The following is a 19233-nucleotide window of genomic DNA, read 5'->3' on the forward strand; positions in this document are numbered from 1 at the left end:
AAACATCACCAAACTCTTCACAATCAAGCTGATAACCACCATTAGATACCATATCATCTCAGCAAACCAGCTGCTGATGCTTTCAAATGTGGAAAACAAATTAAGAAACAAAGAGCATTAGCTGCATCCTCTCTTCCATACATCTTATCATCCCATTCCAGGTTAATTTAAAAGCCATACAAAGACAGGGCTAAACCAATCAAGGCTCCAGAGTGATTCTTTCATCTTCCCCTACTTAAAGACTACCTACAGGACCAAACACTAATTTCAGGTTCTTGCTTTGGTAACATTAGGCATCTCAAAATGTTTTCATCTTTCCTATGATTTCACAGTTCTTCAAGGCACCTTCTTACGCTTTTAGGCTGTAACACTTTCTCCCCCTCCTCCCTTTCCCACCTAAATTTATTTCTAAGCTTCCCCCCTCCACAGTCTCAACTCTAGAAACTCAGTGTGAGAACACAAGCCACAGAAGGCTCCTGTCCCTACAGATTCCCTCGTGTTACACCAGATAAAGCACTACTGTTGCCTTCAGTGTGTCCCCTCCTTCCTGTTCCAGCACAGGAGTTCTGGGGATGTCCCAGCCAGAGGAAACTGCAGCACAGAGCAGAGACACTCTGTACTCTGCACCTGAGAAAGGAATTGAGCTCCAGGTCCCAGCGACACATGGACAAGTCTTTCATCTCAACTCTCTGCAACCACAACAGACACATCCCAGGTATGTCAGCAGCTCCCCTCCTGCATTCTAAGCTGCTGAAGTTGAAGGTCATGAGCACAGATGTCATCACCACAAATAAAACTCATTCTGTGAGAAGGAAAACTTAAAAAATTCTCAGGGGTTGAACACCCTCTTTACAGAGCTATGCAAGAACAACTTTCATGCCATAACCTGAAGCTTCATTAAATTCAATCCATGTGTAAACATTTGTACTAAAAAAACAGAAGAGACAAGACACCAGATAAAAAAGGCTTAAAATCCACTTTAATAATGCATTCCTGTAACATTCCTCAGACAAACTCAAACTTTTTAGTGGGACAATTACAGTTTGTGTTCAAACATCTTACACTAAATGAAAAATCTTGTAGTACTTCTACACAAAAGACAGGCAAGGTTAGGATTATACAAACATTTTTTTCAGTTAAATCTTCAGCATGAGATACAGTATCTTTATCCAATAGATTGTACTTTACTACCAGTAAAAATAAAGAGATACAACACGTTATCAAAAAAATCCATCCAAACAAGAACCTCCCAGCCATTCAGGCTGCACGACTGTCAACTACTTCAAAGAAACAAATGGTCCAGGTAAAAAGAGTAACTAACAATTTAGGAGGAAAAAAAAAAAAAAGAAAAAGAAACAAAATCTCCCCCAATTTATTACATGACAGATCATTTGGAGCTATATAAATTTACAAAATCATGGGAGCTGCAAAGTACCCAAATGCTGCCCTAGTTCTCCAGAGACTCCCCTGTGCTCTTAAGCAACGTACACTACACTAAAAAAATGCCAAGACATACTGAAATTTTATCTAATTTAGTCTCATGATATCAGCTGCAAACAGGAAACCTGGAATGGTCAAGGCATTAGGGTCCTTGCAAGATTTTACCATTACTGAACCATGGCAGCCTCCCAGAATCCACTTTTCACTTTGAAATTAGGAATGCACCACATGAAATTTTCTAAAACCTTTACCAGTCAGAATGCACTCCCCTTGTCCTAGAGTGGCTTTACCAAAACAGGCCCTAATTAACTATCTTTAGAATGTCCCCCTCCCCCCCCAGTTGAACCCTGTGTGGCCTGCCAAGATTTCTTTCTTTGGGGCGTGTACAGGGGATAGCTTAATCCTGTTAGTATCTGCGACGCTTGTTAGGGCCAAAATCCCCCCCTGGATTTCCTCTGTTGAAGGCAGGTGGGTTCCCTCCCATCGCTCCAAGGCCTTCCATGGCTCCACCCTGGCCGAAGCGGTCTGGAGGTGGTGGTGGAGTCTTGAACAAGGACAAGTGCAGAAGACACAGAAAACAAGGAAGAACAAAGGGCAGTTAAAAGCCATTTGAGTTGATTTGAATTCTACCAGGATTCCACAATTGCAGCTGACCTCGCTGCAAACCTTCACCCCCACCAAAAATATCCCCACAGTCCCAAATCTGGGCTGACAGGACCACTGCAGAACAAAGTCCCTTTCCCCACACAACCTGCACTCAGGCATACTGGGACTGTGTGCACCACTTCACAGACCAGGGCTGTGGAGCAGGTGAGCCATCTGAACTCACCTTCCCTTTCACTCCTGGCTTCATCTTTTCCCTTAATTTCCATGTGTAGTGTACATTCCCTTAACATCAGCTGCTTTGCTGTCCCTAGCACTTAGGTACAAAAGCTTTTAGATAAATAAAAATGCTCTTTAAGATTAAAAAAAAAATAAAAAATCTGTGTCATAACAGTAATGACACAGCAGGAATCATGTTTGCAAGAAAACTGTCTATTAGACCAGTTCATAAAAAAACACTGAAGGAAGATAAACTTTCAGTACTTTACTATGACAGCTGCTGTTTCTGCTGGTGACTGGAAGTGCTGATACTGTGGGAAGACCAATCCTCTGTGTGACAGAGAGGAATGAAAAATGCCACAAAAGACAGTCTATTGCAAAAGCCTTCAGTAGAGCTTAAAACTAAATCAAATGCAAAAATTTTAAAAAGTCAAATAAATAAGCAAGAACTCCACGGATTCTTTGCTCTTGACCCCCTAAGCAAATTAGCTGAACTCATTCTGGCCTGAGAATAGGAGATAACTTTTCACTACTGATGATGAACAGAACACTCCCGCAACCTTGGCTTTATGTTTGCAAGAATCTACTCTCAAAAAACTCTCAATTTAACAAAGTGCTTCCCATTAGGTCATTTAAAAACAACCATATATTATTGCCAAGATCTTTCTAACAAGCATTTTAGCACTAGCTCTCTTGGAAGTAAATGAAGCAGTTATTAGACTTGGCTCAACCGCCTGAAAATTATCAGCTACTACCAAGGCAAGATTAACTTCTAAAGATTTCAGCAGGAGTGAAGCAATAGGTCTGGGTAGACAAAAGAAGCTTCAACTTCAGCAGCTAGTGCTTAATACTGGAAAGAGTATAATCTGTGTTTTAAAGGTGTGCACAAAAAAGCAAATGGAGATACACTACCATTCCCATGGCTCCATCAGGGATCATAGCTCCAGGACCAGCAGCAGGAGGTGCAGGAGCTGGGACATTGGTACCACCCATAGCTCCTCTATTGTTCATGCCAATGGTACCTGGAAAAGAAAACTGAGGAATAGTACTGGTGCACACATACACACAGTGACTGGGGTCTGCTCATCACCCCAGAGCCACAAAACACTGCTCCATGGAGGGACAGAGTCCCAGCCTATTAACCAGCTTTGCACTGTTGTGTCAAGACCAACTGATCTTGCTTTACAGCATGCTGTGTTTCCTGTCACATGAATACTTCCTCTTACTACCCTGGGAAATTACTTTGACTGAGTTTCTAAGTAAGAAGCCAATAAAATGAGACCGCTGAATAAAAAAAAAAAAGTGCAGATTTTGTAAGAAAGGAAATGAACATGCACAGGAACAAAGAATACTCTTACCTCCCATACCCATCTGTCCCATTCGCATGTCTGGTGGCTCCCTCTGGAAAGACAGACACTCATTTCAACTGATAACCATGCTTTAAAAAATGTAATTATACAAATTCAATGAGTTCTGAGGATTTACTACTGAACAATGTGTAGAAAAGTAATTCCTAGGCTCAATTTCAAAGGCAGGAGCAACCTTCACATGATAGCTGCTGAATGAACAGGTCTTATTTTAAGTATCTCATAAAAGACTGTTTTTCAGAATTATAATAAAACATCCAGCAGCAAAGCTGCACATGCAGACTTTAGCAAAGACATCTTGATGGAAAGATGTGCTGAGCAGTAGTAACACATTAGAGCGAATTAGTTTTGCTACTCCCTCAGCATCACTAAGAAGCTTTTCCTGTTGAAAGGAATGCAAGCTCACATAAAGACACAGTACTGGGTCACTGGCATTAAAATACCATTTAGTGAGCTCGATTTCTCTTTTATTAATCAAGCACCAGTAGAAACACCTATCACGGATTTCTGTCACTGCAAAACCAGGAGAACCTCCTCACTTCAGCAAGGGCACTACTTTTTTCACAGTGGTAAGTGAAGACAACTTTCACTTCACCTGTAGTCTCAGTGCCATTATTTATCATATCAAGTCAGTATTATTTGTAGGCATCTGGATATCTACTGCACAAGGAGAATATTCCCACATTTGGCTCAGCCATGCTCTTGGCCCTTTGGTTTGACACATATTTAGCTACTTTGCTTAGGGGCCAAGTTTCACTAGTAAGCATTAAACACTTACCCCCAGCTGCATCAATGCCACTACACCACCTGAACAGCCCTACAGCTGCCTCCACAATAGGAAGTGGCTGGGACTGGAAACAAATTGTAAGGCATTTCTCTATAGAACCAGAGATACTGTTATTAAAATGCAGGTTACCACCAGGTTACACTACAAAAAAAAATACTTGACCAACTGACTGTGAAGTACAAGCAAACCATGCCCACAGCAATGTCTCCAGCTGGGATCATTTTATCATGATTTAGACAGACTGCAAGCTAGGGATATTGCCAGTCATATAACAGGGTTCTGCTGCAGTGCTTAGGACAGTGTGTGCTGCTGTTAGAATAGAATTAGTCAGCATACAATTTTCTGTACAGCAAGACAGCTACAGAGGGTCCTACATGAAGAGCAGTGTAACAGAACTGGGGGATTTATAGATTCCAGGCTAAGATGTGTTAAGATTTGAGGGAGTCAATAATTTAGGGTAGAATGCACTACTGATGTTCAGTCCTCCAACCAAGTTGAAAATTCAAAGAAAGCTGTGCTGTGGAACAGAAAAATCTACTGTGAGTGTACAGATGTAATGGAAATGTAGAAGCACTCGTACTGCATCAGCAAAATTCCCTTTAAAGCCTTCCTGCTGGCGTCTCATCATCTCTTCTTGCTGCCTTCTCATTTCCTCCTCACGGCGCCTGCGTTCCTCTTCTTGCCTGTAAACAAAGCCCAAGGATGCTCAGCACAACAAACACCAACCACCTGCATCACTGTGCTGCAGTGCTAACACTTCAAACTTTCAGTTTTGGAGAGCTCATTTGAAAAAAACCACTTGTGTGTGTGTGTGTCTCATGAGGAGCAGCTGAAGGAGCTGGAGGGGCTCAGCCTAGAGAAAAGGAGGTTCAAGGAGGACATTATCACTCTCTCTACAACTGCCTGACAAGAGGGTGAAGCCAGGTGGGAGTCAGTCTCTTCTCCCAGGTAACAAGTGACAGGACAAGAGAAAACAGCCCCAAGTTGCACCAGGGCAAATTTAGATTTGATATCAGAGGAAATTTCTTCCCCAAAAGGGTTACTAAGCATTGGCATAGGCTGCCTAGGATGTGGTGGAGTCACTATCCCTGGAAGGGTTTAAAAGATGCATAGATGTGATGCTTAGGGACACGGTGGCTTGGCAGTGTTAGATTTACAGCTGAACTCACTGATCTTACAAGTATTTTCCAACCCTATGTACACAGCATCTCCCAAATGCACACTGACTACATGCAGTATCATGCATCAAGTTCTCAAGCCCCTTCTATTACAAATAGACTGGTAATCTTCCTGGAGCTTCTCAAAATGACCCCAAGACAAGGAAGTGCTACAATGGAGAGAGAAATCTCTGAAACAAAGTTACACCTCAAATAAAACCAGAGATGCTGGAATGGGTTTTCCCAATCTGCTGCGCTGAAGCTGCTAAATCACAGCAGAGATTCTGTTTTTTCTATCTGCCTCATAAAGGAGCTTAACTGAGACACAGGATGTGAACAAGCAAATACTAATCAATAGAAGAAACTCCTAACTCTTCCATCTTAAACCAAGTGTACACTCTTCCCTATGAACAAAAAAAAGCCCAAAGTAACAGCCACACTTTAGGCAGTAATTAGACTGTCACAATGAAATATTAGGTGCAGTGAGGAGGTGTTTTATTCTGCTATGGATTCACATTTCACAACCTGTCCCCTTACCTGAGTTCCAATTGTTTACGTTTTTGTACTTCTTGGTTATGCAATTCCTCCATTCTCCTCAGCTCCTCCTGGCGTCTCATTAAATCTGTGTAAGACAGCAGTAAAAAACACAATCAGACTTATTTCCCATGCCACCTCTTAGGAATTCCTGAACTAGAACTGCAACACAGAAGAGAAAAAGGAAACAGAGTCTTCACTAATAAATTAGCATCTCTCCATGTTAGGTCAAACAAGATTCAGTGCCAGGTCCTGCCCTTGGTTCACAACAACCCCCTGCAGCTCCAGGCTGGGCAGAGGGGCTGAAAAGTGTCTGGTGGGAAAGGCCTTGGGCTGGTCAACAGCAGCTGAACATCAGCCAGGTGTGCCCAGGTGGGCAAAAGGCCTCTAGAACCTGGCCTGTCCTGGCCATGGTGTGGCCAGCAGGACCAGGACAGTGACTGTCCCCCTGACTGGGCACTGGTGAGGCCACTCCTCAGATCCTGTGTCCAGCTCTGGGCCTTCACCACAAGAAAGACACTGAGGGGCTGGAGCATGTCCAGAGAAGGGAAAAGAGGTGAGAAGGGTCTGGAACACAAGTCACATGAGGAGCAGCAGAGGGAGCTGGGGGGGCACAGCCTGGAGAAAAGGCTCAAGGAGACTCTACTGCTCTACAAGTACCTGAAAGGAGGTTAATGGTTGGACTTGCTGATCTTTTGCACCTAAATGATTCTACAATTCCATTTATTTGCTGCTACCATTCTTGGTTGCAAGACAAGCAATCACCACAGCTCCCCTTCAGTGGTCTCTAGCAAGTCTACTGAGCTACCCACTCCTAGATGGTGCAGGGCCCTATTTCCATCCTGTATTTATCTGACTGATACCTTGCCGCATGAGCATCACTTGGTGCTCATGGCGAGCTGCTTCCATTTCCATCTCCAGCTTCTCTCGAGCTTCCTTGATGTTGCGGTCTACTTGTTCCTGCTGCTGCTTCTCCATTTCTATCAAAGCCTTCCAACGCATGGCATATTCATATTCAAAGCTGCCAGGCTGTGCAAACCGAGGAGGCTGCTCACGCTCCCTGTCAAACAATGAAGAGCTGGTGAATGCTACAGGAGAGCAAGGAGGAACCAAGAAAACTGTTTGTGTGTCAAATGCAATAGCAGGTGCTTTTAACAGTTAACTGTGCCTGAGACACCTGTTGGTCTGCTCCTCAGGCACTATCTTATTCCTCCATGGAAGCTGTCCTTCTCCGTAACAATGACACTGCTTTCATCAGACACCAAGAGATTCTGGGTACAGAGATTTAGAAATATCCTTGAAAGCAACAGCCTGTGCTCCTGCTGCACATCTTATGGACAAATGCATTCCAGAAAGAAACTTCACAAATGTGCATGTTATTTTCACTCTGCAGCTGTAGAACAGGATGCTTTAGGTTGCAATGCAAGATGTAACCAAAAGTATGTATTCTATTACCATCTGTTAAAACCAGGTGGGGCAGTGTTCTTTATCTCTTCCACCACCCATCCTCCCTCCAGAGGAACATCCTCTGTTAATGGCCATTGAGTCTCACTGCATGACTGATAAAATGACATCATCCCATTGGGAGATGCTCCACCCAGGGGGAGGAGCCAAGCATTCCTACCTGGATATAATCTGGGGTTTGGAACACCAGTCAGGCATTCTCCACTGGATTCCCAGAGGAAGACCAGATCCATCTACACCAACAACGAACCTTCAGAGGAAAACTACACCCTTCTACAGGATCAATGCTTCAACACCACAACATCTGGCTCTCCAGGAGGACCACAGCCACCATTTAATGGGACTGCTACCAACATCCAACAGGGTGTAGAGTTGTATCCTGACTCTGTCAGTGGTTTTTTTGCACTACTGCATTCTTATTTTAATTTTCCTGGTAAAGAACTGTAATTCTTATTTCTTTGCCTAAAAGCCCCTTGACTTCAAAATTAGAATAATTTGAGAGGAGGTGGGAGTTCTATTTTTTCCATTTCAAGGGAGGCTCCTGCCTTCCTTAGCAGGCAGCTGTCTTTTCAAACCAAGACAGATTTGGGGTGTACAGTGTACCCTAATGCCATCAGGACATGTAGGGGCAGAACCTGTTTCCACTGCTGGGGTGACGGGGGGATTGCAGCAGTTGACTCTGTTGGAAGCCGAGGTGAGTCTGACTGGGAAAGAGTGGCAGAAACATCCCACTGTGACTGGCCCTGAGGCCCTGTGAATTCTGGGCATAACTTCCTTCGGAATGGCTATTACAAAGACCCAAAGGGACTCAGGTGGGCTTTTGGAATAGCTGCTGTGGAGGCAGAGGACATTAAGCAACTGAACACCTTGCCTGAACTATCAGAGAACCCATCTGCAGTAGGACTCCCGAAGGTGGAAGAACAGCGAGTACCAATTGCCACTTCAACGGCACACCGCCAGCAGTACTGAACGGATCAAGATGCTGTGATCCCCATCTACGAGGTGATCCGTGATCTGGAGAGCCAAGGGGTGGCCAGTAAGGCCCATTCACCCTTCAACAGCCCCATATGACCTGTGCACAAGTCTGACAGAGAATGGAGGCTGACTGGAATATCATGCATTGAATGAAGTGACTCCACCGCTAAATGCTGCCATGCCAGACATGCTGGAGCTCCAGTATGAGCTGGAGTCCAAGGTAGCAAAGTGGTACCCCACTACTGACATTGCCAATGCATTTTTCTCCATTCCTCTGGCAGCAGAATGCAGGCCTCAGTTTGCCTTCACCTGGAAGGGTGTGCAGTACACCTAGAACCAACTGCCCCAGGGGTGGAAGCACAGCCCCACCATCTGCCATGGACTGATCCAGGCTGCCCTGGAAAAGGGTGAATCTCCAGAACATCTGCAATACATCAATGACATCACTGTGTGAGAAAACACAGCAACAGAAGTATTTTAGAAAGGAGAGAAGATCATCCAGTTTCTCCTAGAAGCTGGCTCCACCAACAAAAAGAGCAAAAACAAGTGACCTGCCTGAGAAATCCAGTTCCTGGGGGTAAAGTGGCAAGACGGATGGTGTCAGATTCCCACTGAGGTTGTCAATAAGATCACTGCAATGTCTCCACTGACCAGCAAGAAGGAAGCACAAGCTTTCCTAGGCACCATAGATTTTTGGAGGATGCACATTCCTGAGTACAGTCAGATCGTGAGCCCTCTCTACCTGATTACCCGCAAAAAGAACCATTTCCACTGGGGCCCTGAACAGCAACAAGCCTTTGCCCAAATCAAGCAGGAGACTGCTCATCCAGTAGCCCAAGGCCCATTTAGGACAGGACCCAAGGTGAGGAATGTGCTCTACTCTTCAGCCAGAAACAATGGCTTATCCTAGAGCCTTTGGCAGAAGGTGCCTGAGGAGACTTGAGGCCGACCACTGAGATTCTGGAGCCGAAGTTACAGAGGGTCTGAAGCCAACTACACTTCCACAGAGAAGGAAATCTTGGCCACCTATGAAGGAGTTCAAACCACCTCAGAGGTGACTGGCACGGAAACACAACTCCTCCTGGCATCCCGACTACCGGTGCTGGGGTGGATGTTTAAAGGAAAGGCTCCTGCTACCCACCATGCCACTGACGCCACATAGAGCAAGGGTTCTTCAAGCAATATTCTGACTCTGTCAGTGTTTTATTTTGTACTAGTCTATTTATTTTCTTTTAATTTTCCTAGTAAAGAACTGTTATTCCTATTCCCATATCTTTACCTAAAATCCCCTTGAGCTCAAAATTATAATAATTTGGACGGGTGGGAGGGGGGGTTGCATTTTTTCCATTTCAACTGAGGCTCCTGCCTTCCTTAGCAAACACCTGTCTTTTCAAACCAAGACACAGTACTATTTACTAATTCCACCTCCTAAAGCTCTCATCTTCCTTACTTGGAAAACTCATGAGCTCAAATGGGTTTGCTAATGCCAACTACTCAGATCACAGGATTCCTGCCTATACTGGGAAACCTTCTAAGACTCTGGTCTCATACCTGGATAGCTCTACAATCTCCTAATGCTAGTCACATACTTCCTTAAATTGATGTTGTGGGTTCAAGTCTCTCCTACATAGACTTTCTGTAATACTTCCCAGGGAATCTTATGTCATCTGTGTTATCTCAAATTTACCCAATTTTTTATTCCAACAACTGAAATGGACTTATACAAAGTATGCAAAGGCTGCCAGTCTTATCCAACAGTGTGGATTCAAAGTCACTGTTTTCTTTCAGCCAGTCATGGCAAGAGAACAGTGAATGCAATTCTCCTTCCCAAGTCAGGTCACATTTATTGAAAAAAAGGAGGACCTGATGAGCCACCCTTTCAAGACTGAGGCACTAGCCCACAGGCACTCTTATCTCCTGTTGCATATCAGGCACATACTTGTGATATTGCTGGTTTTTGATGACTAGTTTCTCTGGTAGACCCTCCTCATCATCATACTGATCCATGGGCTCCACAGTGACAGGGCGAGGGAATCTGTAGAGAAAAAGTGAGGTGCTTTCAAGAAAATTCAATAACAAGCTTGCAGTTTTGGAAAGCACAACTTACATTGCTTCTAGCACTGCTCAAAGAAACTCAGAGCAGCTGGGGATCTCAACCAAAGTGAAATCAGAAATCACTTTGAACGCTCTTTTCTTTTTTTTTCTATAGCAGGAATGTAACTGTTAATCAAAATTCTTGTTTAATCCAAACCAGAACTGTACTGAAAGAATAATATTTGTAGTTACTTGATTCAAATTAACAGCTTAACTAGAATCCTGACATGCTCCAGCAGGATCTATGCAGCGTGAAGCCTTGTCTCTAGAGTGGCACAAGTCCATCTGTGCCTTTTTATGGCTGTCTAAAGCAAAGAGTCACTACACCACTCCTCACTGGAGGCTGCAGGCTGTACCATCCAGTCATACCCTCCTGGTGAGGCCACCATGTGCTGCTGTTGCTTGGCAACAGTGCTCTAGGAAGGTCCACTGGGCCCCTGTCTGAATTTCCACCCCCTGGGAATCCACTGGTGCACTTCACAACAGACACTGCAGATGTGTGTTTCTGTCTTCCTGGCTTCCGCATGCAGAATCAAGTATTGACCTGGTCTCTGAATCAGCTCTCCACCACAGCACTGACACTGCTCATCCTCAGCACAAAGCAGCACCCCAGCTTCCCATGAGCACCTCAGTCCCATGTGCCAGGGCTGGGGAAACGCAGAGAGATGATCCTGTTGTGCCAAGCAGCAATGGGTACCCAGCCTCCAGCAGGAAGGGACGATATGGAAGGCTAAAATCCCTTTCCTCACCTGATGATCCATAATACAGCTTTTCACTCAGATGTGACATATTCCATTATTAAAAATCTTATTTTCTAACATGAACCACTTTCAAACACTTTATCTAGCTTTCCTATCTTGAACTAGGACAAACCAAAACAAGTTTAATCAAAACCAAACCATAATTAGAAAGAAACAGACTCGTTTGTTGTCTTAGACATCAGAACCTAGTATACTGATAGCTATAAAGAGACTGAATGTTAACCTTAGTTATGCACTGCTAGTGATTAGTTTTGCATGATCACTTTTAAAAATCTATTTTCATGGTTATTTCAGGTATAGACTTCTGAATCAGCAAAAGCTCCCTAACAGTAATCCTCCTGTAGAGCACTACGCACTATGCTGGTTATCCTCAAGGAGTGTCAAGGAGAAAAAGAGGTATTAAAAATGAAATAAGCAAAACCTGTTTTTTGAAACTGAATGTGCTTGTGTACAGTTGTGCTACTGCTGATCCACAGGAGGTGAGAAGCATAAAACTTAAAAAACTACTTTAAAAATGAGCAATATTGCCCCATTTCAGGAAGTGTTCTAGTACCAAATTCTAGGAATGTAACACAAAATAGAGTAATTTTTTTCAAGAGATCAGAAATGGCTCCCTCTTAACAGGGCAACAAACTGCTTTGTGGAATGCAACTGGAATTGGTCATTTGCTTGAGCAAGTTCACGTAATAATAAAAGAACATGCTTTTCTGCCTTATTACAATTAAGCACAGATAAAACAGTTTATAATGGTGAAAACTCCAAACAATCCAATCTATCTGAGCAGCCTCTCCAACAGATCCCATGCCCATAGTGGCATTCCACCACAGCAGTGCAGGCTACAAGTGGAATCCCACCCCAAGACTCTCTCCCCTTTAGTGACCCAGAGTGTACAATTAAAATACCTGCACTTCGTTTCCAGACAAGTTATACAGATGGTCTCTGAAATAGCTTCTGCTTTTAAAGGCTGCTTTAATTGCCCTAAGGTTGTTTTATGGAGATAGTTTATATAGAAGTTTTATGCACTTACCCCACTAGCAGCTTCCCAGAAGAAAGTGTTCAGAACAGAGCTTCAGCACAGACTGTCTCTTGTTGGAACAAAGCTAAATAAATTTTCCCCAGGCCAATTCCCTACCACCTCACGCTCTATCTGTCCCACTGTGGTGCTAAGAACCAACATTCACCAGCCAATGCCACCCAACCTGCACATGCCAGCAGAGCACCTCTCTCCATCCACACTTACGTAGTTAGCAGGAAAGACCCATCACTACATCTATCCAGCGCTTTCCTAGCAGCAGGCTTCCCTGAGAACTCCACAATGCCTTTCCCAGAGGATCGTCCTCTGTCATCCACAATAACCACAGCCCTCTCCACCTGGCCAAACACTGAGAAGGCTTCCTCCAGGAGCTCATTGGACACAAACTGAGGCAGATTCCTGACTGTCAGCGAGGCGCTGTGGCAGGCAAAGCGCACTCGGAGCTGCTTCCCGCGGAGAGGCATGTTGTCCAGTTCCACCTTGGCAATCTCTGCCAGAGTGCGAGTTTCCTGCAGACAAAAATAGCCATCATTAAAACTCCCACTAAGACACGGGATTGAACACAAGCTTATTTCTCTGTAACAAGTATTTCTGAGAGAAATAAATGATTCTCCCACAGCTTGCTAAGAAGTGTGCCAAAAACCCACAGCTATTCCTTATGAATGACTGAACAGCCAAAGTTTGGGGGTGGGGAGGGTGAGAAATATATAACAAATACCCTAAGTTTAGTCCAACAGCTAGTACAAACTAAGCAAACAATGAAATTGTCATCATCATAAGTAATTATACTAAGGCTACAAAGCACCTCCTTTTAAAAACCATACATTTAAAAAACAAGATTCATCAATTAACCAAGTCTGATAAAGAAATGCTGATAATATGACAATCCATGAAAGACCTTCTATGCCTCTTTCACACCTTTCCGATAATTTAAGTCACTACCAAGCAGCTACACTACATGAAAATGGCCCAGACATGGGTGTGGAACCTCACCCACTCACCTCGGGGCTTTCAGAAAGGTGGTGCAAGAGCCACAGAAATCTGAGAACCACACTATGGCGGTAGCTACTTCCAGACACACTTCAACATGAACATCTAGAGATCCCCTACCTCAAGAACATTAATCACACCAGAAATACTGCAAGACAAACTATGCCCATTGGAATTCCATATTCCAGAAATAGAGAAGTTCACTTTATCTATAATAACATCACATTCATGTGGGGTTTTTTCTGCTTTCTACAAGCTGACTTCAGAATAAATTTATCAGATCTCTCATAACTCCTGCCACAAGCTGCCTAAACTCATGTTTCTTTGCATAACAAGCTCTAGACAAACCACTTCAAAGCTAATCCCATATTCCAGGTTACTAAGATCATCAGCAGGTTTAATCAGCAAGACATCTGAACATCTACTACTTTCAATTAGCAATATTGCTCCAGTGTGAGCCATCACCACAAAAACTCCCCAAAGATGCCAAGTCACTCACCAGCCTGATAAAACCAAAGCCTTTGTCCTTGTGTATGAAGACTTCCCCTGCCTTGCCATACTTCTCAAACAACTTTCTCATCTCTTCCTCTGTAATATCTGGGGGCAGATTCCCCACAAAGAGGCGGCTTCTTTGGGTGAAGGTCTTTTCACCGGGTTTCCGGAAATTCTTCAGGTCAATAGTCAGGCCTTCATCTGAGGGGAATAAGGTACACAGCTGCTCTACAGTTGGGGGGATAAATTTTATTAGGTTTCATCATAGTGACCACAGAGACACAGGATAATACAGGTAATACCACCCGTTCATTTTGGTCCTACACCTCTCCAGCCATCTCTCCAGCAACAGGGGGGTTTTATTTCAGAATGGCCCCATAATATTTTTTGTAAGAAAACTGAACCTCTGTGCTCATTAACACCAGTGAATGACAGTCTAGAACTGAAGAAAACAACACACTGCAGCTTGAAATAACACGAGATGTTTCACTCAAACTTTCTGAGATCTGGTCAAGATAACTGGCCCACAAAAAAAATCAACTGTAGTCACAACACAGGATTTTGCTATTACAACACAAATAATTACAGAAAAGCCATAGTTTAGTCAGAAAACAATTTTCACTCAAAAACACACCAAAACAATTCCAGATATCTAGAAAAATACAAAAGTAAGAAATTTTTTTCAGCCAGATAACGTCAGATAGCTGTCATTCTATGAGATGGGTTCCAGAGTATGGGTTTCCAAATTGAAGAGAAGGCTGGAATAGTGAAAATAGTGGGGAAAAATACCAACCCAAAAATAAAAAATAATAATAAAAAAACCCACCCCAAAAACCAGCCGTATAGGCGAGACCTCAGAAAAATTACAAGTTTAATTAAAAAAAATAAATCCGTACTAAGCAAGTTATCCTAGAAGTGATTTTTGAAGTTGGAAAATACCTCAGAGATCAAGCCCAAGGTAAAAATATTTCCTGAGCTATCCAACAGAAATAAACACAAACAGTAACATTCTCAAATCCCCACAGGCATATACAATCTTTAACCCTTAGTTCAGCAAGAGTCCAGCATGATCCTGAAAGCTCTGTTATGTGCCAGACACAAGGATGGATTTAGCATCACTTTATCATCCTGCGCCCCGTTTTCTTAAACACATGAAAATTCATCACACAGGACTACAGGGTACAGAAAGCAAATCCTTTGCTTTGCAGAGGACACAAGTCATGGTCACACATATGAAGTAAACTGTGAACATAAATGACTTGATTCCAGCTACAAAGCAGGGCACTAAATGAGAAAGACTGTCCATGCAAAGACAACAAATTTAAGACACTGGAAGGATAACCTTTTGATAGGAGTAAGCACACCTCCATGGCTAACACTAAATAACCAGACAGAGTGTGCCCAGAGAAGAAAAGTGGGAGTAAGTTATCTATTTCACACAGCAAAGGTGAAGGAGTGAAATATTTTGCCTTGTTCACAGCCTTACCACGAGTATTTGAGGATCAATTACAAGGCCTGTGGATACAACAGGAGGTGCTTGGAACAGAGTTACACTCAGCGGTACACAGAGTACCACTCTGTTCTGCCTCAGGAGATCCATGCAAAGGAGTGAGACACAGTCACTCCTACAAGCTGATCCCTGTGGGAATTCCTCAGTACAGCTGTACTGTTATTGTTTTCAACCTGACTGGAAACTGCTGCTCTGCCACCCTTGTCTGTTGTTGTCTGGGAACTGTTAAAGAGTCTGTTCAACTCATCCACTTAACAACAACGTGCAGGGTTTTTACCAAGCCAATATCTTTGATACAAAAAACCCCACTCAGAGGAATCACACAAACTTCACAGGTGACTTTTACACGTTTTTGTTTTCAAAAGCCAAAGTGCCCAAACTTTAAAAAAAAAATAAATAAAATCCACATCTAATAAAACTAAAGCAACTTCCCCCCCTCCCCGCCCCCTCCAAAATGTTAACGGGGATGTCTCGCCACCTTACTTCTAAACTATCAGGTTAGATCAGTTCAGGCCCCTGAAGCCATTAACACATCCTGTCCCAGTTCACAAGCACAGCTCTGGAGCGCCAGTCCACACTGACCAGGAAAACACGGAAACCCGCTGGAGCAGAACGGCTTTCATCAATGTCAACTGCCATTAAATACTAAGTAAAGCTGGATATCTCCTGGTTCCTCATTGTAAAAAAATTCAGCCTTAAGCGGTGCCTGCAGATCGCTGTAACAATGTTCTCACTACAACATAATCTTCACCGAGAGCAAACTTACGTCTGTATAATTTAGTAATTGCTCTCGCAGACGAGATTCTTAAGTTTCTAGTTTCCTAAGAAAACCTGTATTGAGAAGCCATGTGATATGCCCGGGGAAAAAACAGGAACCAGACAATGAAAGACAGAGCTTGTTATATTCGCAACGCTTACACACTGTCAAGAACGCACTGACTTCCAAACGGTAAGTGTTTTTTCCCTGAGATTTTGAGACAAAGACAGAACCTCTATATCGCTGCCCTGGTTTTTGGAACGCAAAAAACTTACGAACACAAAAAAACTTACGAACAAACGCAACACGAGTCGCGTGTACCTTCGAGTAGACTGAGCAAAACCAAAATAAAACGCACAAATACAACCCAGGCGCAATTAAAACCGTGCTTTCCAACAAGGGAAAAGAACTGATATAGCAGGTGATGCTTCAGCCTGCTTGGGAATCTAAGGATTTATTGTTTTAATTTGGAAAACTGTGTTCCTTTTGTTCCTGCCGAGACCTGTTGCACTCCCGAGGGCCGCAGCTAACCCGAGGTTTCCCGCTGCACCGAAGCGGTCGCTCAGCGCCTACCCAGAGCGGGGCCGGGCGGGCCCCCGCGGCGGGCCCGGGACTCACTCTGGCTGTTGGCCTGCTGCCCGTTCGCGGGGATGGACGGCGGCGGGTGCTGCTGGTGCTGCTTGCGCGGAGCGTGGTTCTGCTTCTCCATGTTGAACCCCTTGTTGCCCTGCATCTTCCCCACCTAAAAGCAACACACGCACGGTCGGGTAGCGGCCCGGAGCTCGGGCCCGGGTGGCTCCCGCCGGCCCCGCGTGCAGGGGCGGGGCGGGCCGCGCAGGCCGCGCCGGGCCCCGGCGGCGACGGAGCAGGGCCGAGCCGCGACCCTACCGCCCCCGCGACCTCACCTGGCGGCAACACCGGACAGGGACACGGACACCGGGACAGGCACTAGCCCCGGACACAGACACTGGAACGGACACGGACACCGGGACCGCGGCGGCCCTGAGAGGAGAGCGCGCGGCCGGAACTCGCGCAGCCTAACACGGCGCCCCTCTCCCTGAGCTCCTATTGGCCACCCCGCGCCCGCCACCGCACCGCTAACTGGCCAAGCCCGTCGTCACTCACAGCGGCCGCCGTGGAGGGGCGGGACCAGCTGGCTGTACGCGGATCCCATTGGCCACCGGAGCGGAGGAGCGCGCTGCCAATCACGGCGGTGGGCACCAAGCTTGGGTGAGAGGCGAGCGGGGGACAAAGGGAGCGCCTCGAGCCGCCCCGCGCGCGGCGCGCAGGCGCGGTGCGAGCGCGCGGGGGCCGCGCGCTTTTAAAGGGCCAGCGGCGGTGCCGAGCGCGTGCCGCCCCGCCGCGCCCCCGACGTGCGCCCGGGATGGCACCGGGGCGGTTCCCGGCTTGCCCTCTCCACCCCGGCCAGCGGAGCCCGGGCAGTGCCGGGGAGCCGGCGTGTGCCGATCCAGTCTCCTCCAGCCCCGTGCCTGCTCCTTGCCGCGTCCAGCCGCAGGTTGCCCCATGTCGTCCGGACCCCGTTCCCGTCGTTCCCCGTTGCGGGGATGGAGGTGGCTCGGTTCGGCAGAAGGGTCCCTCCCTCCGCGCCCTACCCCTGGGAACGCACCGGGCGCTCCGGGAGCGCGGTCGTATTCTGCCTCGGGCTGGTTTCGTTTCACCGCCTTGCAATAAAGTCTCCCTCTTCCCGCCGCCTCACGGGGGCAGGTGCCGCGCGGCCGCGACCAGCCCGCTCTCCGGCCGCGGGAGCCCCGGCCGGCTCCCAGCCCTTGCGGGGCGCCCGCTCCCGGCTGTGTCCCCGGGCCTCCAGCCTTCCCCCAGCCCCGGCACCCCAGTGTGCCCGCATGCTGGGAAACCGCAGGTTCCCGGGGGCGGGAACGATAGGAGAACCCCCCAGTGGAGTGGGGCGGTCAAGAGCTGATGCCGCCCCGCTGAGATGGAGGGGGCCCGGGGTCCGCCGGCAGGGGAGCCCCGGGGGGCGGCAAGCCTGATGGGGCGGAGCAGCGCGGGGGGCACGGATGGAAGGGGTAGGGGTGCCGCGGGCGGAGAGGCCGGCGGGCGCTGTCATGGCTGGGGAAGGGCACCCAGGGCTATGCGCGGTGCTGCGGGAGCGCAGCCCGGGCACGGGAGGGGATCCCGGGTGAAGGCGCTGCCGGGAATGGGGGGCGCCGGCTCAGGCGATCCCTCCCGGGGGCGGTGCCGCGTCCAGGGCCCCCGCGGAAGCCCCGCCCGGCCGCGCTGTCACTCACCGCCCCGGGGAGACGCTCCAGCTTCGGGGAGGCGGTGGTGGCGCCCGGGCTCGGCCGGGTAGGTCCCCCCGCGTGCAGGTAGAGGCCGTGGCGGCGCGGCCGGACCGGACCCCCCGGGACGGCAGCGGGGCTGGGGCCGAGAGAGGTGGCAGCGAGAGGGTTAAGGGGGGGGCGGGGAGCGGGGTGCCGAGCCCATTCCGCGGGATCCATTCCGCGCTTTGCGGGTGGCCGCGCGGGCACCGGCGGGAACCGGAGCGCCCCGTTCCGGCCCGCGCCCCCCGCCGTGCTCCTGCCCCGCAGCCCGCCGTGCCCCGCCAGATCGCGGCCGCCGCCCGCGCCCGGCTCCGTGCTGTCCGCCCTCCTGGACCCGCTCCGCTAAGCGGATCCGCCCCAGGTTTTCCAGCCGCCCGTCGCGGTCCGGGCTGTCGCGCCGATCCCGCGCTCGGGATTCCGCTCCGCGTTTCCGCGGCGGCCGCTCGTGAGCGAGTCTCGCGAGCCCAGGCCCCACCGCGGCCAATGAGAGCTCGTCCCTCGCTCCGCGCAGCCAATGGGGCGGCGCCGCCGCCCCCCCGTCGGGTTGCAGCGCGTTGAGGGCTCCGAGCGGCGCCTCCATTTAAAGGGGCCGCGACCCGAATCCGGGTTCTGGGTAGAGCGGGCGGCGCAGCACCGGGAGAGCCAGGTACGAGCGGTGGCGGCCGCGGGCGTGCCCCGGCGGCGTCCCGGGAGGTGCGGATGGGGCCATGGGCCGGTCTTGGGGCCCCGAGAGGAGGGGGCGGGGCGGGC

The 19233-nt window shown here is 47.7% G+C and overlaps 2 protein-coding genes across 19 annotated transcripts in view; one reads left to right on the forward strand and one right to left on the reverse strand.

Annotated features, from left to right (window-relative positions):
* Positions 1-959: 959 nt before the first annotated feature.
* Positions 960-18706, reverse strand: NONO (non-POU domain containing octamer binding). Of its 11 annotated transcripts, none has more exons than XM_086851125.1 (11): positions 18451-18706; positions 16802-16925; positions 13924-14117; positions 12642-12943; positions 10486-10581; positions 6971-7167; positions 6111-6195; positions 4997-5099; positions 3621-3663; positions 3175-3284; positions 960-1984 (listed from the first exon to the last, which is right to left on the reverse strand). In XM_086851125.1, exons 1-11 carry the CDS (start codon positions 18658-18660, stop codon positions 1847-1849), a joined length of 1602 nt encoding a protein of 533 aa, XP_086707251.1. In that variant the 5' UTR covers positions 18661-18706; the 3' UTR covers positions 960-1846. The 11 variants fall into 11 exon arrangements, with proteins under 11 accessions (XP_086707251.1, XP_086707249.1, XP_086707250.1 ...); XM_086851123.1 differs by having other exon boundaries at positions 16757-16925; positions 18451-18567; XM_086851124.1 differs by having other exon boundaries at positions 13924-14144; positions 18451-18491.
* Positions 18410-19233, forward strand: part of ZMYM3 (zinc finger MYM-type containing 3) — a 32706-nt gene continuing 31882 nt past the window's right edge. The window contains exon 1 of one of the 8 annotated variants that reach the window (XM_086851120.1): positions 18410-18508. The gene's annotated coding sequence lies outside the window, so the exon portion shown is untranslated. Of the gene's footprint in view, positions 18529-18661; positions 19177-19233 lie in introns of those variants that run through there. The other 7 variants (XM_086851119.1, XM_086851112.1, XM_086851116.1 and 4 more) reach the window with 7 other exon arrangements.

This window comes from Cyanistes caeruleus, chromosome 14, assembly GCF_971803275.1.
Source record: "Cyanistes caeruleus chromosome 14, bCyaCae1.hap1.1, whole genome shotgun sequence".
Classification (NCBI taxonomy): domain Eukaryota; kingdom Metazoa; phylum Chordata; class Aves; order Passeriformes; family Paridae; genus Cyanistes; species Cyanistes caeruleus.